The 26,372-nt window shown below is 38.7% G+C and overlaps 1 protein-coding gene across 5 annotated transcripts in view; it reads left to right on the top strand.

Moving 5' to 3' along the window:
* The window catches only part of TP63 (tumor protein p63), a 229,084-nt gene that overhangs the window by 133,765 nt on the left and 68,947 nt on the right, over nucleotides 1–26,372 (top strand). For all 5 annotated transcript variants that reach the window (XM_025869207.2, XM_025869205.2, XM_073895645.1 and 2 more), the window contains one exon: nucleotides 12,226–12,480. In XM_025869207.2, coding sequence (XP_025724992.1) covers nucleotides 12,226–12,480 — 255 coding nt within the window. The remainder of the gene's footprint in view (nucleotides 1–12,225; nucleotides 12,481–26,372) is intronic.

Here is a 26,372-nt window from a genome sequence, read left to right as displayed (position 1 = left end):
AGTTGCAGCCACTGGTGTCTGAGAATTCACAATTCTAGGGTGCACATAAGGTATTATAAATGACTTCAGTATGAAACAGAATGGTAAGAGACAGTAAAGTTTCCCAAAGACAGTAAAATAGGTTCAAACTGTACATGACAAAGGTAACATCTCACATAATCTGAGAACCAGATTTTAGCCAAGGTGGGGAAGGAAGGTCATTCTGGGTAGACGAGAAAATTTCTAAAAATACAAGGAAAAACTGCACAGGACCAGATGAAAGAGCGTGATATATTGACTTGGAAAGAGAATGTTGATTTAAACACAGATCTGTATTTACTATGTATGTCAAATGGAAAGCTGTTGTAGAAACAGCAACAAAATATGGTAGGGACTTCTATCTTACTAAGAACTCGAACCTATGAATATTTTGAGAACATGGACAATGTTCAGAATTCAAGATTCAAAACTCTTGTCTACATGCTGTAGGCATGACAAGTGTTATCTTGCAGGGAAGAAGCAAAATTAGCCCAAATGATGGGGCTGGGCGAAGTCCTTTTCTTAGACCTCTACAGAGACAGATAAGGTATCTTATCCTTATAGGGACTCAGTAATTACATTTTTAAATTATCAAAGCTAGGAACAAAATTCAGACTGGTATTTTTATGTTAATTATGATTAACTTTATTAAATAGTTATCTTAGAATCAGGATAAGAAAACTGTTTGTCTGGTCAGTGCTCTAAATGCCAGTAGTAATCCTGGAGCTAAATATGAGAGAATATACCAAGTATGATATTTGTTGAAGATGAGAATTCCAACTGGGAAATAATAGAGCAGAAGCAAATATGAATGTCCCATTTAAGAAACAGACACCCGCCCCCCCCAATTAAACAAAAAGCAACAATAAAGAAATCAACATTTTGACATCTCAAATGAAAAAAATCTTTGCCATAAATTTTTCAAATTTCATTTTGGTTGAGGATACACATCTGCATTTAAGACTTGAACAGGATTATAGAGGGAAGACATGTCTTCCCCCCCATATTAATATCCTTTCCTTCCACACCCTCCTTCATCACTTGCATCTCACCCAGGAAGAAAATATAGGCAATTAAGGAGATAATAGAGGGGTAGGTGAGGGTAGGTTCTTGGGGGAGGTAGGTAACTCAGTGACTTGATTTAAATGCAAAGAGGCGGGCAAGAGAGAGAATTGGCCTTTCTGATAAGTGGGGGGAAGTCCAAGCTTGTATCTCATTCCTGTCTCTTCCTTACAAACCTAACCCTCCACTAACATAAAGTGGATTTTGAAAATATCCAATATTGAAAAACAGTTGTCCTGCTTTCAACTTTGTGCAGACATTAGGGGAAGCAGTGAAGTTCCAGAAACTACCACATTGCTTACAACCTCCTTTGCAGAACAAAGTAGTTAAATAAAGTGCCTGTAAAGTCTTTTCAGAAACAGTTCTTTATGCTTCCCCACAGTCAATTTTCTGACTTGGTCTGTTAATATAGCACACCTATTCTATTCAAAAGGCATTCCTTTCCAAATTCTGAAAAAAAAATCTTGGGAAGTTCTCATTTCTAAATTTATTTCTTATTTGGTAATGTCTAAGTTTATACACCCTGCTTAAGTTTGTTTTTCAAAGACAAAGTAAATTCAGGCTGTCATGTATGTAGATGGCAAGATGGCTTCACCAGGTAATATTTACCTTTCGATTTAAAATTCAGTAACTGGTATTAAGGTAAAGTACATGTTGGTTCTAGGTGAGGGAATAACTGGCAATAAAACATTTTTGGAATGTTAGTGGATGCGGGTAGAGTGTAAATTGATATCTCATGCAAAACCTGTGATCTGAATTGCATCTTGTCTGTGTTTCTTCAATGGTTAAAAAAAAAAAAAAGATTTCCTATAAAAGCTGAAAGAGGGAATTTTGAGTCAAGCTGTGGTGTGTTGCCAGAGGCGGAAATTTATGAAACACTCTCGTCAGCTCTTCTGGAATCACTACAAAAGAAATAGTTCTACTTTCTTATTGGTGCTAAAGCCACTAATAGGTGCAGTTTAGTATAATACCCCGATGAGAATTACCACCCCCAAACTCAGCTTGCCTTGGAAAGAACTCTGTACAGGCATTTTCTTTTTCCTTTCAAGCTTGCGCAAAAACACCCAAAGGGGCCATTTCCAATCCAGGCAGTGAGCTTTCTCAAGTTTATTCTTTCTCAGATCACAGAGACAATGGAGAATATGCCCTGTTTACTCAAATCAGTCTGGATTAGTGTCACTCTATTGATGGAATCAGAATTAAAAGGAAAACCATTACCCTTTCAACAGGCAACATCAGATGTTTTGGGAATGGCTTGATTACTTTTAAATAGACCATGTGAGACTGTCACCAGACTAAGGTTGAGGACTGCACAGACAGACATAGAGAGAAATGGTGACACTGCATGAAGTCGAAAGCCCATAATAAGCCTTAGGCTGGAAATGATTTTAATAGCCAGTCCCAAAGTGCTTGAAAGGCTGAAAATCAGAATAGTAAGTTTCCAGAGAAAGTACTTCTCCTGGCTTCTTTCTATACTCTAACACCACCCCCCAGATATTTCTCTTCAGGTCAAATTGTTTCCAGTATTTAAGGCCCTGCTGGGAGGCTACTTCACCCTTAAAAATTTCTCAGCCCCCTCCCTCCCAAACATCCGAATAACCCCCCCTTCCTCTGAACTTCTTCCACACTTCTCTGTTCATCCCTCATTGCTCTCCCTGTGAACCAGATGACTTCTCTCCAGTTCCAGACTGAAGACTCTTGGTTGGTGGGGGATGTCTGGCATTTATCTCTGTATCCTCTCCAGGACCATCAAACAATGTCCGTGGAGGTGATGGAGGCATGTGTCTGTTGCTGTTGCATGAAGGGGTATCTTCAGATAAAAATATGGCATATTGTATGTACTTTTACAGAAATGGCTCTTTGTAACTGACCTGTGCAAAAAGCAAAGTGATTGAATATATTGTAGAAGCCTTGTCTCCACCTGTATGTTCTGAATGGCATGGTTTTCCTTGACATCTTACAAGTCTTTCTCAATCTCTCTCTCTCTCATTTTTTAAATGAGCCCTGATATTTATTTCCATTATACTTCAAGTGGCAAGAAAGTTTTTAAAGGACAGGGAAGTTTCCTGAATAAGAAATGACTTGTACTCTAACAGAGGTAAACAGTGTAAAGTGTATGCTGCTTTCATTTAGTTGATTACCCATGAGGACGGAGAATGTGTTTGATTTTTTAAAAAACGAAATAGATTAGATTTTTATCTTGCTTTGCCTTCACTTCTTAAAAGTGTTTACTTGCTTCCACACTAATTCATTTTGTCCCTGATTCATTTTGTCCCCTGCCTGTCTCTTGATCATCACCAGAGCTTTGGGTGGTTTGCTCTGGGTGAATAAGCTTGATGATTTGCAAACACTTTCCTGTTTCATTTTCTATGGTATTACTATTATTAAAGGATGTCTGAGAAATCTTTAAGTCATTTTGTTCTTAAACAGGGTGTCCTAGTTTTTTGTTTGTTTGTTTTTTCGTGTTCAAATAAGACACCAAGGAGCTGTTGCAATTATTAAACTGATTGATTGTTACTTTCATTAGGGGGTAAATAGGATGAAATGAATAGATGGCTGTCTTTTCAAAGTAAGGCATGTCTTCTGCATAGCTGGCAACTTTGGTTTTATTTTGCAGTTAAAAGTGACAGCTTAAAGGAACACTCCAATGTTACATAAGTCACCATGTCTAATTACAAAGCGTAGTAAATCACTGAAAACTTTAATCTCAGATACAATGGAAAATGTAGCAATCAGCAAAGAACTTGACAAGCAAAAGCGAATTAGAATGCCTGAAACAGTGTTTCTCATTTGAATATGTATAGAATAGTAAAACTGAGTAGTATACTCCTTGTTTCATGCTTTACTTTTCTATTGCAAATCAAGGCTGGTGTTTCAACCTCTGTGTGTGTATTATAAGGTCTGCGAAATGAAGTCATGAATTTAGACCATTTGCAAGAAATGGTTTGTAAGTCTGATAAAGTACAACCTCAGTTCCTCAAACATGCATTGTACGCCCTTAATTATGGCTTTATTCTAAACTGACTTCTAGCTAACTGGGTAGAAAATCATGGAAATTAGAGAGGGGGAACAAATTTTGTGGCCTATCCACCAGAAACTAACATCTCACTCTAAGCTTGTTTCTGGGTGGTTTTTTCCTATATATATATATATATATATATATATATATATATATATATATATATATGCATTTGGCCACAAGCACCATCCCTAGGAAGTGAATAATTATATGACCACAAAGATTTGGACTCTTACTGCTGACCTAGATGCATGAGAAACAAACTCTAGGCCATTAGGTAAAAAATACTGCCTTGGCACAAAAACGTGTATGTGTTTGTTTTAAGGAAGTAGAAGCTCATTAATAAACTTCCCAGCTAGGTGTGAGCTACCAAGTATTACTCATTGCCTTGTGAGTGACAGGACTGGCTATTCTGCTACTAGTTCCCATAAAAGCTGAAGCTAAAGGCACAGTTCTCACCTACCAAAACAAAGCAAAACACAGAGTAAAGGTCAGAGAGATTATTTGGAGATGCACCCTAACATTCATTTGGCAGTAGTATGTAAAAACATGAATTGGACTGGAAGGCAGACTTCCTTCAGCATAAGAATGAACACTTAGTTGTGTTAGTATAAAAAAAAAGATTATCTTCTGGAAGTGATTTTTATTTTGAAATGATTTGCACTTATTCTTTCAATAAATATTTCCTGGAGCAGCTACTGTGCCTCAGACACTGTTCCAGATATGAGACTCAGTAATAAGCAAGATAGTATCTCTCATAGGTCTACAGTCGTGCAGAAAAGACCCATGTTAAAAAAATATATTTGTACAAATAATCCATGTCGGTTATAATTATTTGATGCCAAGTGAAACTTTGAGTGGTATCATCGTGTCAAACAAAGGAGAGCATCCACCTGGGCAGAGGGCTTCTCCTGGGGGATGACACTGAGCTAACACAGGCTGCCAGTGTGAAGGCTATAGACCGAAGGAGTTTGCCTTTGAAAAATGGAAGAGTGCCTATTTGCTGGTTCTTTAGTGAGCAAAGGAGAGAGTTTCAAATAGTGTGGCATAGACCCCTTTAAAGATTTGGGGCCTTTATTCTAGGACAGTAGGGACCTGCTCAAGGTTTTCAAGCTTGAGAGGGACAGGATCTCATCTGCACTGAGTTTCTGGTGGTAGCTCCAAGAAGCCGGGTCTCTCTCTCTCTGCAATTACACCTATTCTAAGAATGGCTAGTTTTATAGGCTGTCTTTAATATGGAAAACTTTTTTTTTTTTGAGATATATGTCATTTTTAGCTAAAAATGCCAGGCAGAAATTTGAGTGACTCAGGTTTACATGCAGCTGGAATGAAAGATACGTAGATACGCGGGTTCTCAAGCCAGACTGACTGGTTTCTCACTTGGGCTCTGTCACTTACTACCTCGAGCAAGTCACTTAATCTTGTGGAGCTTCAGTTTCCTCATCTATAAAATATGTGTAAAACATAGGATAATAATGCCACCTAGCTCATGAGGATTAAATGAATAAATAGAACTTGAAGACTAGAAAACACACAGTTAAGGACTCAGAAAAATTATTCATAGTAGCAGTAATAGTGGTAGTAGTAGTAGTAATAGTGGTAGTAGTAGTAGTAATAGTGGTAGCAGTAGTAGTAATAGCTAATATTCTTTTTGTAGAGAGGATTGGGTATGGATGCTACATATGTTCCTGATTTTTTTTTTTTAATCTTGATGGTCACTATTGAAATTGCTATGTCTTCAGTTTCATGTCATAGTAAACAAAGCTGTCTCCTATGATTCAATGTTAATCACATTCAATCGCCCCATTGATTTAAGCCATAATTTCTGACAAGGCTTAGACAGATATATTATATCATATATATACTATAAGACAGATATATCACATATATTATATGGTCTGATAGATATATATTATTTTTAAGTATTTTAAACTCACTTCAAAAACCAATGAGACGCTATTGATGAACCTCTAATGTCACCGTGGTGCGCTCTTCATACGGGTGGCCTGGTCTTCACTGAAAATTTTCATTACTATGTATTGTCTTCTTTTCATATTATGACTTCTGCTAAATAAAGCTATCGAAATAGCTGTTGTTACAGATTAAAAATATCCTCGAATGTATTTTTGTTCCAACTTTGAAGAAATTGAAATTCTGTGTGTTTTTCCTTCATATCTGTATCTAGAATGATTGAATATTAAAATTAGACCTTTCTACTTTCTGCTCAGCCCAGTGCTTCCTAGGTATGTGATGGTGACAAAAGTTTCTTGCAGAATGTAGGCACTCATGACTATGATTTTGTTCATTATTAAAAGGGAGTACTGACAGTAATCAGAACGTAAAGTTTATTTTTTCTTAATTGAGCTCTACACAGTGTAAAGTGGGTCTATTTGGGTTGAGTTTTCAACACTTTTCACTTCCTCGATTTTCAAATGCTATTGTCTAGTATTTGTGGACATTGCTGCCCACCTGATCAGCCCACTTTGTATTTATTTGTCTCACCTGCGGTTGTCTGGCATTGGTTGGGGCTTTTCGGGAGCTCTTTCCTGAGTTACGGAATCTCAGACCTCAAAGGAATCTCAGCACTTTGTGTCAGAACATAAAACCTTCTAGTAAACTCTCTGCCTGCTGTCAGAAGTCCTGTGTGCTTAGGTGCTTTATTCTTACACGTTATTTATGGTAAGGTAGTAGTGTATTTTACCTCTAAACGTTCACTTTGGGGGATCATTTGGAAGATTAAAGAAGGGAAATATTTACAAGGAACAAAATCTGGTCTGGAGAAAAATATGATGCTAAATAAATTCTTAAGGTTGAAAAATGGTACTTAAACTTGACATTATAACACAAATATCTTCTTGGCCTGAGAATGGAGCACTTTAACTCAGTTCAATTCTAACTGTGTTCAATTCTAGCATAAAACAAGCCATCATTCCTTCAGGTGAGGCAGGTGATAGAAAACTAAAACATGACAAGTATTTCTCCCTAAGGCAGTGCTTGTTGAAAAGTCACTATCCTGCCGATATTTGGGGATGAAAATGTAGTACTGTCTGCTAGAGCATATTCGAACGATTGCTTTGTCAAGCCAGGGTCATGAGGAAAACTGTTTTCTTTTCCCAGGAGGGGCTTTAGAATGTTCTCGAAAGCTCCTCCACGAAGCCTGAGGTGAAAGGCTCTCTCGTGTATGCTGCCTGAAACATTTTCGATTTCTAGGTTTGGCTACAAAACAGTTATCTCATTGTTTGAAAGTAACCTCATGGCACTTTAAAATAACTTTGTGGATGAGTGTGGTCAAATTCATGAGAATGGACTCACCTTTTATGTTTGATCATCAGAATCAATCTCCTTATAGGAAGTGAAGTTCCAGGCGGTACCTTACACAGGGTTTTTCAGCACCTCAGTGGCAGGGCTGGGGCTTAGACCCCACATCACCCAGTCTAAGTTCAGAGTGCTTTTGCAATACGAGGATCCATTCAGGAATGTAAGTGCCGAAGAATATTTAATTCCCCAGCCTTGTCTCATAGTGAATCATAGATTATAAATATAATTTCTTCCAAATAAAATTTGGGCAAATGATTGTTTCCTGTGACAAGGGGACGTTTGAATGGAAGTAAATAAGTTTCGATTCTATATCCCAACAGGAACCTCTCCTATCCCTGATTTGGCTCTCATTTTTTTATTAACCTCTTGCCATAGACTGTTGGCTTTTGTTGCCATGTTGCCATAAATTGGCTATTACAGATAGTAATATCTGGTAAGTAGGACTTACACGATTTCTCTTATACAGATACATTGGAGGAGAAAGATTTGCAGAAACACAAATTGTGTCTAAGTCCTTAAATTGCACTGGTCAAATGACTTATGCAAAAGGCATAAGAGAGGAGAAAAACAGGAAAATACTCTTTTCTATATTTGGGAATAGTTCTTACCTACACTTACTCTTTCCTAATGGTGAAAGCAAGCAGTTTGAGATTCAGCCCCTGGGTATCCCCACATTTCTCATGACAGTTCCAAGTTTCAGAACACCCCCAAGGGTTCTGTGATTACCTGGACTATAAGTCAGGGACCAGGGTGTGTTTCACCCTTTCTGTGGTCAGTTCGGCTAGTCTGTGATGAACCTGAATATATTCCAGTTATAGATGTTGGTAAAAAACCTAGGGTCCAAGTGGTGAGTTCTCTATTTCAAAGTTATTTTATAGGAAATAAAGCATCTGTTTGAATTCAGAAGAAATCAATTGTTTTACTTCATCAGGCAAATTGTATTCATTTTGCCATTCAGGTTTTGTAGAAAGATTGCTGTCTCCTCTTTCAGACATGATAGTGTAGATATATAACATTTTTCATTCATTCATTCATTGAATATCTATAGAGTATGTTAAGTTTATTTCAAGATCAAGATATAGAAAGGGACAATCTACTTTTTTTGTTTCATTTCAAATATCCTAATAGTTTTTGTTACATAAGAAATGCATGGGACATAGGAGACCCCATAGAGTTCTCCTGAGGGCAGTTTTTTTGACTGGCATGAAAGTGTCAGGTTCCAACTTCTGAGGCTCTTCTACTGGTCATTGTAAATAGGCATTACACTAGCATTCCAGCATAACACAAGTTTCTTCCCTGTGTGTTTATGGAATCATAATAAGGAAGGAGCACAGACATTTCTGCCTTTACCCGACCATGTTCACTTTGGTGGAAAATGAGGGATGAATATTATTCTCATTAACCTGGTACAGAGCTAGCTTCATTCATATATACAAAAATGTGTGGTAGCAAAGGGTCCTGTGTTTTGTTTAATGCTCTGCTATCACCATTTTGAAACAATAATCTATGACCAAGAGGCTCTGCATTTTCATTTTGCAATGGGTCACAAAAATGATTTTGCTGGTCCTGCCTACATAGCACATGTTCTTCTTGGCTACTTTGATCTGCCCTCGGCCTCCAGTCGTACTCTGTCAACACGTCCATTCTCTTGTCAAGTCAAAAAAGCAAATGAGAAACTGTTGTTGTTGCTGTTAACTGAATGCTTTTTAAATTAATTTCAAAAGTACTGGTTCCTATGGCAGGTTTATGACACTGATTTTTAACAAAGCTCTGCAAACTATCCACATAGATTTCCAATCATGCAATCCTTAACTTTGGTGGGTTTGTTGTTGTTTGTGTTCTAGGCAAATGAAAGCTAGTAGTGTTGGTTTTAGGCTTTTAAATTTTTTTTAAAGATACCTGAGTATACTACTTGACTTACGGTTCCCTAAAGTAAAATTTAAAAAAAGTTTGAACTGAAATGCAGTTTCCCATTCTTATCTTGGATAGTAAGCAGCTCTTTGTCTACATCTGGGAATTCCAGCTTTATGATGCATAAGTTGAGGCATTAGATTTGGAAGCACACTCTGTTGTTACTAAGTAAAATATTTCCCCTGAACTGTATAGAATTAAAAATGCTGGCATTTAAAAGCTTAGCCATCAGCACCTACAGTGCTATTAATGACTGGGAATACAGTTTCTGCTTCTTTAGTACCAGCCAATATGTTCAATCTTCCTGCTATTCCAGGGGTCTCCTTTGTGCCTCTGAGGTTTACTCATTTATGCATTCTCCATTTCTCTGAAGTCCTTTGAGAAGCACTGAGTGTTTGTTCACTGGCTTTTTAGAGCTGGTCCCAAAACTTTTCTCTTTACATATATTGAAAAAAAAAAATTCAAAGGGCTATGTTTCTTTGTTCTCATCCAAGCCCACAATTAGCCCCAGTTCCATTCTGTGTACCTGGAAGGAGGAGGAAAGGGGTGGCTCCACGCATTTTACTGCCTATGAGAAAGTGCTCAGCCGGTTTCTTTGTCCTTTTTGTCAGGGCCGGCTGCTTCCCTAATTGTACCGCTGTAGGGAAGCACGTGCCTCTGGGAGCATTATCTGATTCCTACAGGACGTTCAGGAGTGCTTTGCATGCTGACCCTTAACTTGAACACAAATAATATCTTTTCAATCCCATTCCTATGCCGCTGCTGCAGGCTTGCATACCTGAGGACTTGAATTCAGCCGGGGGCCGGGGTGTGGACGCCTGGTGGGGCCTCGGGTTTTATTCTCTGCCCCCACCCCCGAGTTGTCTCACCTGAAGGTTTGCCTCACCTGTCAAGAGGGGAAGCTGAAGCTGGAGGACAGGAGAGGAATAGGAGCTGCAGAAGTCAGAGGGGAAAGAAGGCAAGACAAACAGCTGCTCTTGTCAGCATGGGGAGAAGTGTAAAGAGATTAATAGTTATTTGAAGAGCAAATGGGGACGTGGCATCCGGCCGTGGAATGCGAATATATAAATGTACTGGAATGGACATGCGGCCTTTAACATTTAGACAGATGCTCTCTGGACTGAATGGAATGGTGGAGTTCGTACTTTCTCCTCCCTGTATGAAATACCTAAAGTTTAGTTAAATAATTTACTTTAATTACAATTAAAGCTTCTATTTCTTTGTGAGTCTGTTCTTCTCCATAGTTTTACTTGGTTGGTGACTCTCAGATTTATCCTTCAACTGAAGAGCCAGACTCCTCATTTCCTTTATAAAACAGGTACCAACGAGACTTCTTTTTTCTTCTTGCTTTTGCTTTATTTTCCCCTTCCATAACTTGAAGAAACAATGCGATCAACATGTGTCAGAAGTTTTCACAGAGGAAAAACTGTACCGTACAGTGGTTGCCCCTTCTGGAAATGTGTCCGGTTTGACTCCAGTTTAGGGAGGACTTGAATTATCTCATCAGGCTGACAGGTGTGATGGTGGCTGGGCAGGGCCCTGGACTCAGACTCAGAAGATTTGGTTTCAAAATTACCACTCTTTGCTTATTAGCTGATGCTTGAGCAAATCACCCCTGCTCTCTGATAGTAATACATTTTTTTTTTTTTTGCAGATTAAATGACAAGTCAATTCATTCTTTCCATACACATCATATCAAGTGCCTACTCTGTGCCCATTTGCACAGAACACCTAAGAGCATCAGGCAGAGGAGTATAGGAGCTAACATACTTCTGAATTGTATCAAATACAGAATGTAAATCCTAACTAGATGGTGTTCTTCTTACACATGTTCTACTCTGGCAAAGAAGAAACTGCTACAAAGAAAAGGAAGGAACAGATGAAAAATTAGGCTGTGTTTGGATGATATACTAGCATGTTATCTTTAAAAATATCTAGGTGGCTCTCCCTAACCTTGCTACCCATGGTTCTCCAGTTTTGATGAACTGAGTCCTTGGGGGCAGGGCGCGGGTGGGGCATTCTTCATACCCTGGGACAGAATTTAGATAATAAGACTACAGGGAAATTTGGAGGACCTCTGATTTTGCTCCATATACAACTTGAGGCTTAAATCCCTTTTAGAACATATCTATCCAGTGGTCTTTCTCATTCTGAATACTATGGCAGGAGGGGAAAAAAGAATAGCAGGTGGTATTCCTTTATTTTATTTTTAAAGATTTTATTTCTTTATTTGAGAGAGAGAATGAGAGCTAGAGAGCACGAGAGGGAAGAGGGTCAGAGGGAGAAGCAGACTCCCCGCTGAGCAGGGAGCCCAATGTGGGACTTGATGCCGGGACTCCAGGATCATGACCTGAACCGAAGGCAGTCACTTAACCAACTGAGCCACCCAGGCGCCCTGGTATTCCTTTATTTTAAAGACCTTCTATACAGCTACTGAGCACTGGACATTTTTGCCCAGTTTGTTAATAAGCACACGTTCTTTTTTTTTATTTAAATATAGTTGACGCACAATGTTACATTAGTTTCAGGTGTACAGTGTAGTAATTCCAAGTCGATACCCTATGCTATGCTCACCACATAGGCAGCTACTGTCAGTCACCAGACAATACTACAATATCATTGTATATATTCTATTTTCAGGTGCTCTTCAGGAAACCACAGTCTCCAAAGGCTGCACATGAAGCTGTGTGATCTGTGAAGGTCATTACAAAACACGTGCAGGCCTCAGACCTCCCTTGGTGTTTCTGTGTATCACAAATTAGTCCTTCTACCGGGTATTGTGAGGTTTCATAGATTCAAGGTCGATTTCTGTAGAATGCATGCACCAAATGATGCCTTTTCAGAGCAATGATCTGCCGCTGACATAGCTAACCCTGGGGTTTCTGGATGTCCTGCAGCCACAGTACACAAACCTGGGGCTCCTGAACAGCATGGACCAGCAGATTCAGAACGGCTCCTCGTCCACCAGCCCCTACAACACAGACCACGCGCAGAACAGCGTCACGGCGCCATCGCCCTACGCGCAGCCCAGCTCCACCTTCGACGCCCTCTCTCCGTCTCCCGCCATCCCTTCCAACACCGATTACCCGGGCCCGCACAGCTTCGATGTGTCCTTCCAGCAGTCCAGCACTGCCAAGTCGGCCACCTGGACGGTAAGAGCCCCGGGCCCCTGTGTGTGCTTCAACCTGACCCCTGCATCTGAGGGGGGTCTTCACTGCTCCGCCAGGGGGCTTCTCCTCTGTCAAAGCTTATAGATCCATTTCGAATGGTGGACGGTTTCTCACTGTCCTCCAAGAACATTTTGTTTTTGAATATATAACCCTGAACCGGAGAGGGAAAAAGTGCCATTGAGTGGGAAAAGCCCCGATCCTGGAAACAAAGTCCTATGTTCTGGCAATTTCAGGAGATCCGTTCTCACCTGCCTCTTGCTGTTGTTGGGGAGGGGTTCCTTCCTGTGAAGGTTTTTGGAAAACTGTAAAGCATTATGCCAACAAAAATTATCATAGGCATAGGATACGTGTTCGCATTTCCAAGAATGTAGGATAGTTACCATCTCATTATTTTGAAGAAGTAAATGTCATATTAATATGTGGTTAAAAAAATCACAAACATGGAGTAATAAATTAAAATCTCATTTATTATGGAATGGCTAAATTCATTTATACATGTAGGTTCTATAGCACAAATCATAACTTATTGATACTTATATATTTAACACATTTAGAATTTTTTTTCCTCAAAGAAGCCTCTAAAACTGTACATCAGAGTCCTCAATTAGTCCAAAGAGATTCTGATTAAAAATGTTGTGAAAAAAGAACTTTGCACATATAACTTTTCCAAGAAAACATGGAAATATTTTCCAAAAATTAAAAAAGTATATAAGAATGTTTATTCTATTTCAAAGTTTGTTTTGTAATGTATTATAAATAAAGTTCACATATCAGGGAGGAGACTTACAAGACTGGTTTTAACTACTTGATCAAAGAATGCCCAACACCAAAGTGGCACACATGTTTTTCAAACAACTTTATATTTGCATAGATTATAGAAGTGCTTCCAAATATTATCATCTTACTGAGAAGTAGCTTTAAAATTGTTTTAATGGGTCTTTCCCACCCCCTTTGGCAAATAGGTTTCTTTAGAAAGTGTTTTACTTTTTATGTCATAGCATCTAGTTCACTCTAGCTTTAATTCAGCTGTACATCGTTTATAAAACAATCTACATTTATAACACTACATCCAAATGTGGTTTGACATGTGTTCCCTCATTTTGTCTTCACTTCTTTGTGAACTAGGTAGGACAAGTTTTATAATTCCCAATTTCCTAGTGAGCAAAGCTAAGAATGTGGAGGTTAAGTGACATCCCTGAAGGGACAGAGGCTTTTGTGTAGCTGGACCTATTTCTGATTCTGCCCTCCCCCCCGGATTGTGTTCTGCCTTTCTTTTTCTACTGGTCCACATCAGGATGTTCAAAAGAGGTCTAAAATTTTATATTTGTGCTTTTCTTTCACGGTTTGAGAAGCTGTTCTGTCATGGTTCATATTTCAAACATAAAGTCTAAGTAGGAGCCTAAAATTTGATCTTTCTCCCATGTGTTATTTATCACTTGTGTCACAGTCTTGAGTGTCTTTTGCATTAATAATCCTGGAGATGGACACTAAAGGTGAGTAAACTTAGAGTCCATAGGCCTTAAGTAAATACTGGATGATCAATCTTAGTAATACTTTGCTGAAGATCTGCTAAAATAGTCATTTTATAAATGGAGCATGATGTGCTTTAGAATAGGGGTCACCGATTGGGTAATCACAATCCCTAATCTTCCAGGCTAACAGTTTCTTGTTTGCATACCCAGGCCAAGCCCCACTGTGTTAGGAATAAGCACATCTGAAGGGCTGATGGGCATACTGAGGCCACTAAATGATGGAGCACTTCTCTTCTAACATGGTTTAAGAATTATAGTGATGGAGCTTGCTGCACATGGAACATTAAGTTGGTCTCCCCTTGCCTCCCTCATCACCTCCTCATACAGAAATCTTAAGGTTCTTAAGGTTTTTTTCCAGATTGAACATGATTCTGAACCATCAAAGCCCCTTTCTCGGAGAAGTAAATGTGTCACAGCAAAAAAGGCTGGGGAGCTATACCTAAGTGGTGGGTTAAAAAGGAAAGAAAATGTCTTCTGGAGTATACTTACTTTCCTTACATGGGACAACAGTGAGATCAGTATTCTGAAAGAAGGGGTAGGCCCTGCTGTTACGGGAAGAGCCACTGTTTGGGAGCCAGAAAACCTCAATTCTAGACGTGATCATCTTTGTGACTTTTTAGCCAAGTCACTTTGTCTTTCTCGAGTTCAGTCAGTACCTCTGATGAGGATAAGGTTGAGTCTGGTGAAACCTACTTTCTGTTCTTATGGTGAGGTAGTATTAATAATCAGCATAGGAGTTCTTGGGACATGTGGGTGGCTCAGTTGGTTAAGCATCTGCCTTCGGCTCAGGTCATGAACCCAGGGTCCGGGGATCCAGCCCCGCATCTTCACATCAGGCTTCTTGCTCAGTGGGGAGCCTGCTTCTCCCCCTGCTCCTCCCCCTGCTTGTGCACGAGGTCACGCGCTCTCTCTCTCTCTCTGACAAATAAATAAATAAAATCTTAAAATAGGACATTTTTAGAAAGACTTAGGTTCTCATTAGGTAATTGCCTGCCGTTATGAATGGCCTTTGTTAAGCTGTTTTGCCTTTCTTGGGTTTCTCTTCAATGGTCTACAGTCTACCCTATAGATTTTATAGGACGAGTGATTGAATTAGATGTCCATTCTCTCCTACCAGTGTATCACATGGTGTTTAGAGTTGTATTCAGTCCTTTCGTGTTCACCATCAGTTTTATTTTAGGCCCTGGTGCCTTTCTCCTAAATTTAGGGCACCTGAACCTTTATCGGAGTAGCTGCTAAGATCACCTAAAAACACCTAAGCTGCAGCATCTAGCTCTCTGAGACAAATTATATATCCTGCCACTTAAACATAGACCTCACATTTTTAAAAAGTATTGTGTCACATGTTCATTTTGGTTGAGCCTCACGACTAAGGCTGTTAGCCCCACTTTTATAAACGAGGAAGCTTAGAGAAGTGAAGGTGATAAGGCTGATCACTGGTCGAGGAAGGAGAGGACCCCGGGGCCCCTCACTCCCAGTGCAAGTCTCTCTACCATCCTGTCTAGACGGCCTTTCCTCCCGATGGAGAGAAGGAGATGTGCCGGGATGGACAGGCCAGGCCCTGTGTGGTATGGAGCTGAAGCCCAGCTGATAGAGGACTTTTTAAATGTCATATTACACAACACCTATTTCTTTGGCATCTGTGCATTCTAAAGCAACTTTTCAAAATAAAATACTATCATTTACAACTGCCCACAAACTGGAAGCAGCAGAAGCCACTGTCATTAGGAGGAGCCACACTTAACTGCATTGTCTTTGGGTAATTTTTTAATAAAAAACCTTTTTAGTACCATTTTATCACTTGTCATCCTCCTCCCGTGTTTTCTCTTTTAATTCTGGTTTTCTCAGAATTACTGCCAAAATATAATTAATACATTTAAAGCATATATGCATATTTGCTTTCTCTGTTTTTTTAAATAACAAATGTGATTGTGTTTCCAGTTCCGTAAAAACATGGTATTTATTTTAAACTTCTTCCAATGAACTAAAATGAAAATGAAGTGTGATAACATTTTTCCGTATTCCTCACAGACCTGCACACATACATTCAAACCCAAACCCACACTGAATTTAGGACTTAAGCTTCAGACTCTTTTCTTATTTCTACAGTCTAATTGCTACTGCTCAGAGAGGCCTCCCATTTAACCTCATGAAGTGCCGGTCTAGTATTGTAGTAAGGAGTCAGGAGTCATCAGACAGTTGACAGAATTGTATGTTAGAAGTGGCAAGAGGGCCACCTCGGTGGCTCAGTCAGTTGGGCTTCTGCCTTCGGCTCAGGGCATGATCCCGGGGTCCTGGGATGGAACCCCTCATTGTGGGGAGTCTGCTTTTCCTTCTCCCTCTGCCGCTCCTCCTGCTCGGGCGCTCTCTCTCAAATAAATAAATGAAATCTTAAAAAAAAAAAAGTGGCAAGAAAGTTAGGTGTGGATTTCAATTCTGAAATTTGCTCGCGGCATATGGGACCTGCCCAAATGGGGATGTTAATACTTACTCCTTATTAGGAGGCTTACATGACCCAGGTAGTGCTCTCATGGGCACCTGGCTTGTCACAGGCATATAAATGTTTGCTGACTCTGAATTCCAATCCCTTTGTTTCATGAGCTTATTACAGTTTTGTGAGGGTTCAGTTGTAAAACCAGTAATAATTTGAAAGAATGCAGAGCAAAATGTTTCTACTTTTTTTTTTTTCTTAGTGCTTTTGGGCAATTCACATGCCTACTCCAGCCCCAAGGGACTGTGATACTACCCACTATCCAAATATATGAATAAGATGATAGAGAATGATAACAGGCTGTCCCATATGCAGACTCCTACAGGGTGTCTGCCCAAGCCGACACAGGGTCTCCTCGCCAGCACAAGGAAGGGCCCTCTCCAGGTTTTAAGAAACTGTTGACTTCAGCATGTATTTTTCATTTTTTAATCTGCTACTTCATTTATGGGGATGTCTTTTTTTTTTTTTTCAGTCACCATGTTAAATAAAGGCTAGCAGTGGATTTCACTCATGGAAGGGTCGATATATTGACTTGTGGTGGCAGAGTCCTGGAGGGAACCTGCATGCTCACCAGCAGGAACTGTTTCAATGGGTTGTGGCATATCCATGTAGCGCATTACTCTATGGCCATTGAAAAGATTTGTATGTACTGACCTGGAATGCTTTGGGAGTTGTTGCTAGGGAAAAGATAAGCTTTGTATGGCACCTACTTGAGAACAGAGAGGTGTGGTGAGAACACCCCTTCTGGGATCAGAGTGTTCCCTTTCCCTGGACTCTAGTGATCAGGCCTCTTTGGGAATATAGGTCAGTCTGTCTTGATTATCAGCCTCACACACCTTTGTCAGTTTGAGAGCTGGGTTTTTTTTTTTTTTTTTTTTTTAATAACCCATGGCATACAGTATTATCTGTGTGCAAACACTGCAAAAAAAAAAAACTTCAGGTTAGTGTTTTTTTGTTGCACTTTGTCTGAGAAAAAGTCCCGGCCGTTGGCCATTGGCCATACAATCATTTTTTTTTGCACTTGTCCTTTGTCCCTTCATACATTTCAAGGTCTTGGAGAGCAGGCCTCCTGACCTAGTGCCCAGCACACTGTCTAGCATACAGTAGGCCCTTAACAAATATGAGGAAACTTTGTTTTCTCTTCATGGCTAAAGGAAGCAATTACAGTTCCAAGCAATATGCCTCAATTCTGACCTTGATTGTTAACCATCCGTAAATGTGATGCTTTTTGCCTCTACCCATGATTTATAGAGAGCATTCCTCCTTTGCGTTTCCTAATCATACCAGCCTCATGTCCTGTTCAGGGCTTTGAAGAATCTGACTTGAGCAAGTGGAGAGATTAGGGAGGTGGCATTTGAAAGGAGAACAGCCAGTTCCCCGGAGAGTTTCATTGATCCCAACATATCAGCCCTGCAAGCTCTCTTGCCTTGGCTCAGAGGAGAGTTGAGATGCATGCCTGTGGCCCACCCTCCCTGTCATCAGGTTACCTGAAATGTAAGACTTCCAGAATAAGGCTGCCAGCTCTGTAGAAATCTAATGCAAGCCAGCCCATTGCATGGCCCTCTGGAATCTCGGGACTCTTAAGAATAGCCCATCAAAGGACATGATGTACAGACAAACTTTTTCATGGTGAATATGATTTATCAACCTCTTTTCACAAAGGAAACACTTTTGTCCTCAACATTTGAGCTTTAACTGGGGCTTGAGCTGATCTCACATTTGAGTAGCTGTTAGATTTTATTGCTGAGAGACAGGAGAGAAGTCGGCAGACTTGGCTCCTGCCAGTGATACATTTGTTACACATAACAAGGTTATTTTCACTTCCTGACATAGCTGTCCTGTAAATCTCCTGAGATACATATAGGAATGCCTTTTTGTGCCCCTCTCATGAGGAAGAAAACAATAACACTGAGCACATTCACCTGTTAGCCAAGCTATTTCTTAGTTCACCAAGCATTGAGGAAGAATCTCCTAAATAAAGGGCTTGAAGATTCTTGGCAATGGTTCATGTTACTTAGTTAACCCTCGATTGGAATTAAAAATGAATTTCCATTGCAAGATATGATGCAGGGCTATTGTCCCCCAGGGCAGAGCAGAATAGCTTCATCAGCATGTTTACCCTAATTTGTTTAGATTGACTCTAGGTCAATGTATTTGTGATAAGCCAGTTTCACCTAATGTTTATGCCCCTCCCACACTATTCTGAGTGATTTGCTTGAATGCACTATAGAGTTTTTATTTAAAAATAAAAATTTGGGGGGCACCCGGGTGGCTCAGTCGTTAAGCATCTGCCTTCGGCTCAGGTCATGATCCCAGGGGCCTGGGATCGAGTCCCACATCAGGCTCCCTGCTCCGCGGGGAGCCTGCTTCTCCCTCTGCCTCTGCCTGCCGCTCCCCCTGCTTGTGCGCTCTCTCTCTCTCTCTCAACAATAAAGAAATAAAATATTTAAAAAAATAAAAGTAAACATTCTGACACTGATTTATTGTATCTAATATGATGAGAACTACCACTTATTAAAATAAATAAATAGCATATTTAAATAAAGCTGGCATTTCTTTTTTCCACTACAAAGTTTTCATTTTTTCTCCTGTTCTTTCTCCTGATGCTCCTCTTCCTCCATCCTTCCCTCCCTTTCTTCCCTTCCTCCTCCTCCTCCTCCTTCACTGTGTTATCATTAGTGCTGGTCAATTTTTTGTTTTGGCTTTGAGGTATTACCAGCCACTCAGTACCTTGAAGATTATGTGAAGTTTAAATAATATAACTGGAAACTAAAGCAAGTATCTAAGGGAAAGATTACCAGTAAATATATTTCATTCAGAAATAATTCTCTATCCCTTTAAAAACTTGTATAGATTAATCCCTTTCTACCATAAACCGAGCAATACACTTGTCATTGCAGATTTTTCTCAGGTTTTTTCTTGCAGTAAATGACTTTCACCTTCTCATTCCAAGTAAAAATTTTATTGTAGACAAAATATAATAGTGTGCATTTTGTATCCTTTGTCTAAGGAAAGGATCTTATTTGTTTATTTTTGTTTTTATCATTAGAGAATTTATGGGACTCTATGACTTACCTCTCTAAAATTGGCCAAAACTGTAATCAGAAAAGAGTAGTGAGACTTAAGGGGCTTTTGAATCAATTTTCTCAGCTCATTAACTGATAGCTTATTTTTAGTTGGCACGTAGAGAGTGTGCTGGAACAAAAATGACCTGAAAATTGAGGTATAAACAGAGAATAATGTCGTAAGAATTCTTTAATAACTCAAAAGAAATACAGTATATCATTAAACTTGACAAAGATCCCTTAAAGTCAGCCCAGAATGATGTGTACCATTTATTGAGGGAATGTTGCTCCGAGGGTATTCCCATACCTGAGTTCTGCACCCTTCTCCTGCTCACATTCCTGATAATTAGCCATTTCCATAGTATGACCAAGTCTTGCAGTGGTTCCCATCCCCTCCGATGGAGAAGGGCAGGTGTATTTTTCTCAGGAAGGGGGTTTAGCAATCACCTGTCATCAAGAGTAAAGCAACTGCGTGTAAAATAAATCCTCATAGTTTTATATCACTAGCAATTACCATGTCTACTCAGGTCACCATGACTGGAAGAGGACTTGAGATAACATAGCTTTCTGCCCAACCACTTCCAATTCTCTGAGATTAAAGGAGAGTTTATTGTAAGGAAAAATCTTAGACTCTTTGAAGCCCTGCAGATGTTCTGTAGACATGGAATGGCTTTTAGAACAAGGGGTCCTGTAATTAGACACATGGAGGTCTAAAGGTAATGATCTTAGCAGCAGTCTCTCCTGTGGTTTTTAATAATGATTACGGCCCCATCATCAGGCTGCCCTCAGGTGAAATTTAAAAGAAAATTTGATAGTAGCCAGAGATCCCAGATCTAATTCATTGTGAGGTAAATTCAGGAGGGATTCTCACTTTACAAATAGATGAGCATTCTCATTTTAGTTTGAATCTAATAACGAAGACTCATGATGTCTTAGTGGAAAAGAAAACAGTATAATTTGCCACTTTGTTATTGTGTTACTAACGTCTGAAGACTTGGAATGTAATTTCTGATTGTGTTATGCCGAATAGGGAATTTTCAAGTTCACCAGTCATACAGGTGTTCCTTCGTGGGGTTACTCATTCAGTTTTTATTTTTACTTTTTATACCATTTAACAGTATCATCTACTAAGTCTTGTGAAAAATATAATGAAGGTGAATATTCCATTTCAGAATACTTGGGAAGGGGCAGGGTGAGAGGGAGAACCTTAAGCAGGCTCTATGCCCAGCAAGGGAGCCCAATGGGAGGCTTGATCTCACAAGATCATAACCTGAGCCGAAATCAGGAGTCAGACACTTAACCGACTGAGCCACCCAGGTGCCCCCAAAATACTTTTCTTTTTACTTGAATGGTTTCCAAGTTATATTAGATAGGACGAGCAATGATTAATTAGCTTAAGGGTCCTCATTTGAATCTGAGAACTCATCTGACAGGCTCCTGAAGAGCGTGGTCCATGAAGTTGAACACAGGACTCAGAGGGCAACTTTTGGGTACTATAACTAGCTTTGTGATCTCAGGCAAGTTCTTCTGTGTCTGCCCATCTGCTCAGTGGGTCTTACAGTACTTACTTGGCAGGATTGTTGTGAGGCCTAATTAAAGTTTATGAAGCTCTTTGGGAGCCTGAGAGATCAAGTTCTAAAAACATAATATGTTATCATCTTACTCTAGATTTTTGTTTTTAGATTTACGTGCTGAATGCTGCATCAATTCATGCTTACAATTTAGTCAGTTTCTTGGGGTTTTCCATTCATAAGCGGAGATGTATAAATATACATCAGTATATATTTATACAACAGTATAAATATATAAATCCCTAGAAATAAAAGTGGAATGAAAATATACTATATATATTATGTGTGTGTGTATGTGTATATATATATATGTATTTTTTCTAATATAAAATAATTTCTTCTTAAAACATGTTTAATTGGATCCACAACTGTTAATCAGTTACTTTCTTTCTTAGTGTTTTATTGGTAACATTTCAGCAGAACAAATGGTAAAGTTTTAAATTGTGATCATTTTTATGGGGTCGGTAAAAGAAAAAACATACTCTTTTTCTTAAAAATACAAAAATAAACATGCATATTTATGTAAATATAAATATGTTACTCTAGTTGAGTAACAAAGGACTTAATTTACAACAATTATAATTTGGGCTTGAAAGATATTTCTTCCTTCTCTCTCCCCTGCTTACTTATTTCTCCTTCTACCCTGTGTGTTAATTTAAGATTTTCATATTTCATATTTTCATATGTATGAATATAGAGCCCTGGTGTTTAACAATATAAATTGCTTCTACTTTTTTTTGTTAACTATTTTGTATTCTTGGGAAAGCAAATCTCATTTTCCCATAAGAACAACATTGTCATTATGGATTGTATTTCTGACCATATATTTCTGAAATATATGGATTATATTTCTGTCACCAAGTAAGTTATAGATAATGATTAACTGTATGTCATAAAAGCAAAATTCTGACCACTATGAGCCACTGCAATAGTTTAAAACAGCAAAATAGGGGTGCCTGGGTGGCTCAGTCTTTAAGCGTCTGCCTTTGGCTCAGGTCATGATCCTGGGGTCCTGGGATCGAGCCCCACATCGGGCTCCCTGCTCAGTGGGAAGCCTGCTTCTCCCTCTCCCACTCCCCATGCTTGTGTTCCCTCTCTCGCTGCCTCTCTGTGTCAAATAAATAATAAATAAATAAATAAAAAATCTTAAAAAAAGATAAAATAAAATAGCAAAATAATTCTCATAATCCTGTAAAACTTGCTTAAATTTCTTGAATGCCTTAACACGTGTATTAAGTTTACTTATACATAAAATTTGAAGTTATTTTTATGAACTTGACTTATCTAAAACTATTATATAGTATATATTATATATATATAGTATATATATAATATATATTATAACAAACACTTTAATATTTTGATATGCCAGAATTTTGATGCACTTGATGTGTAATGATCTGAGATGCCTAGGTTTCTCAAAATTTTCTCTAGGAAAATTAGAATGGATACTTACAAAACATCTTCCTGTTGCTAAGAATTCTATTCAAAAAAGAATTCTGTAGTGTAGACTAGGCTTTATTTTAAGAATTTGAATAAATTTTTAAAGGTATTATTCAAGATTTTGCTTGTAAGGAAAAAAAAGAGAAAAAACTGGATCCTATTGAATCTAAAATTCTAGTTTTTGTTGTGTGTGTTTACTATCCCTGACCATCACCACAATCTTCAAAGCAGAGCAATCTTGAGAAGATAAAATGTCCCCAAAAGCAAGTCTTGAGGAGAAAGGCTGTGAGTGCTAATGGAGCAAGCTCTGTTCCTTTGCCTTAGTGATTGATCATGGAGGTCTTTGAGGACACAGTTGTGTATTCGACTCAGGATTTGGTGCTTCCCTTGAAATATTATCGGTTCAAATTTATCACCTACACTCACTCTTTTGACCTTTCTGTACAAAACCATAGAATTTGTACATAAGGCCTGTGGGAAATGGTGTTTGATAATTAGATAAAGCAGATTGATCGGTAGGTACATCAGAAAATATTTTCATAATAGAAATTTGCAGTAACTTTTTTTACACTCAACAGGATAGATGTGTAGAAAATGTATCCTATTATGATAATTAAGAATTTCTTCTTGAACTAACCCACATAGATAAGTGACCTCTTTCTCCTTTGCTTATTCTCATGCCTAGAATGTGTGGAAATTATATAAGTCAATACGCACTCATTTAAAATAGTTTAGTTTAACATTATTCCCTTTGAATTTAGAAAGGCACCTGACAAATAACTATTTTAATCAGTCTTTGAAAAATATATCATCTATCTCTAAGCGTTACCATAGGTAACTCATTCCTTAGACTTATATTATTCTTTCATGGTATTCACTGGTAATGGATCGTATTTGATGTTTATCTTCAAAGACTACAGCTTATACTTTTATGTTTAGGTGTCACAAAAGCGTATTTTGCAGATACTTCTATTTTATGTCTGAAGGTAGTCACATAATTTAACAAACAGTAACTTATCTGTGCACTTTTTTTGGTTTAAAAGCTAGAATGGCAAGTTGAGGGGGAACTCGAGGGCTAGAGAAAAGATGTCTCACTTAGCAGCAGAAGCTGAAGGAAAGGAAAATTTATTCCAGGCTGTTCACTGGGACCCTCAAGAAGCATTAAATATATAGCTATTTGTAAAAGTTTCTGTAATGTATTCCTATTTCAGAAGTGATTTCTTACCTACTGCCCCGTGGTTTTCAGCTATAATGCTTTTCTTCACACAAACATTATAGACACAGGTAGAAGAATCGTGATGAGAAGAGTCCTTTTGTTAAGTTTTTATAGAATCTCCTTTCAGCCTCTATCCAAGTGTGATTATCACCTTGGATACTTGGGGAGTAGGAGCCGGGAGAGGGGAAAGGCGGATCAAAAGGGAAAAGAACAGAGGGGGAAGGGAAAACGGTTTGTGCAAAAACAGCAGGCTGATTCTTCTGTAAAAGCATAGGGTGAACTCTAAGTTTGTTAGCTGGATGTTTTGCGAGATGCTTTAATAGTATATTTTCATAATATGGACTTCCAAAATGAGGAGAAGAGCCAACCCAATTGAAACTGAATGTTAAATTCAGTTTAAAATCTTGACTTCCTTGATTAATGTATTCTATAATCTGCTGGGTGTTTTTGCTTCCAAGAGTGAGAGCATACCTCTTATTTCCTTCAGTTTTCTTCTTAGGAGTATTGACTGAGCTATTTCAGGAAAGGAGAAGAAAGGGGACTTCTTATTTTCTTTTCCCTGGCTAGCCTTGTTCCTTTTTGATAAATCTGCATTTTATACCCAATACTAGGTGGTCTTAGTCACTGAATACAGTAAGCATGTCATTCTATATAGTTTCCTTTTCAGTGCTTTGAAATTTCCAGAAAAGAAGATCTCCATAATCATCTGCCAGTACTTTAGTGAGATAAAGACAAGCAATACAATTTTAAGGCCCCTTTCTCTGTGTGTACTGTTGATGGTTTGACTTTGGTAGGTATCAATTCTTTACTTAGTGCCACAATGTAACTGAAGCAGTATTTTAATGTAGATGCATTTTTCTTTAATTTTATATGTTCTTTCTACCTGTTAGACATATCCTTTTATTATAATTACTTTTAAATCTAAGCTTTCCTTCCCATTGTCTCAAAATACAACCTAACTTCACAGATTTGAGTCCAACCTTCACTGTGTCTGCCTTTGAGGGACCTAGTGAGTATATACAAAGAAATGACCAGAGTTGCTTGGATATCTTTTGTCACTGATCTCAGTAGAGGGTCAGTTGTGCTCACCACATGGAGAATGCATCAAGAAAAAAATAAATTAGAAGTGGAAGGGGATTAGAATGGATATATTTTGCCTGGGTACAGCCCACACGGTTGTATGAGCAGTGTGAGAGGTTGCATCCTTCTAAAACTTGCTTACGAGCATTCCCAAACTAACAGATTTTCTTTTTAGAAATGGTTTGACAATTTGTTTTGAAGTTGTCACTTGGGCATATGGTAGTGGGGCACAGATTAGCTCCTAATTTATTGCTCTCTGAATGTGTTTGACATCGGAATTTAGACTTCAGAAGCAGAAAATGGAATACTTGGAAAGATTTAAGCAGAATAGGGGATCATCTCTTTTCCATCAATTCCCAATTTAAGATGAAAATGTTCTCGCAACTGCTAACTTACAATGAGATGTAATATGGCACATACAATCCTGTAAAATATGGGAGATGCTTACAGTGTATCATTTTTAGTTATCTTGCAGGACAGATGATTACAAATACTGTGACCATCCTGGTAGATATCCAGCACATCTTTGCCTCTTCCTGAAAACAGGGACTGTGGCTCTTTTACTAAAGTGAGGACAAAAAAAAGTGCCGAAGGAGGCAGGGTGGTGAGTGGAAAGAATTCAGTTTTTGTGGGTAGATAGACCTGGAGTTGAATTCCTGCTCTCTCTGTCTATGTGGCCTTGGGCAAGACACTGTCCCTAGGGCAGCTTCTTCATCCCTAAGATGGGAATAATACATCTTTAGGTAACTCTTTATTAATAGGATTAAACATAATGAACGTAAAGTGCCTAACACTGTGCCCGGCCAATGGTGATTTTTTAGTTGGGTGGATCATAAATTTAGGATTAGAATTTAGCCTAAACCCACCACACTCCTGGATTCCTTGGGCACTGTAATAGGGAATCCTCTCTAGGGGGAACCTCTAGCTTCTGCTGCCACCATTTTGTGGTGGAGGTGATATATTAGAACAGTACTTTAAAAAACTTTTATCACAATTAGGAGCATTGACAAATGAATCTCTACCTTGGGCATCCTGAGGGTATAATCTGAGTTTGTCCTGAGCCTTAGAAGACATACATTTTCTGGGCTTTTGTTTTGTTTCTGTAAAACATTTCCACTTTTTTCATTTTAATATCTTTAAATATAAATATTTCTTTTCTTTTTATCTAAAAAAAAAGTCTTTAAAATTTTAGCTCCAGGAAGAGAAATAGCATTTATCTTGTGGCTTTGAGTTACACCCAGGCATACTGCCATGTATATTTCTCATGTACAAGTACCTTAAACAATTGTTCAAGAAGAACAATTTTGAGGTAAATTACTGTACTCTGGAAGACAGCACTGAGGAGTAATTATTTTTACAGCCTCAATCCAGTCAGAGCTAGGACCCATGCTATGAGAAAGGGTGATATTGTTACATAGTTGCACAGAGCTCCTTCTTGATTGCCCAGCTTTTCTGAAACTAACCACATTCTAGACT

The sequence above is a fragment of the Callorhinus ursinus genome, unplaced genomic scaffold (assembly GCF_003265705.2).
Source record: "Callorhinus ursinus isolate GAN/ISIS: 27379988/994484 unplaced genomic scaffold, GSC_fseal_2.0 scaffold1, whole genome shotgun sequence".
Classification (NCBI taxonomy): Eukaryota; Metazoa; Chordata; class Mammalia; order Carnivora; family Otariidae; genus Callorhinus; species Callorhinus ursinus.
Note: the sequence above shows the minus strand (reverse complement) of the source record. Positions and strands in the feature narration are given on the sequence as shown.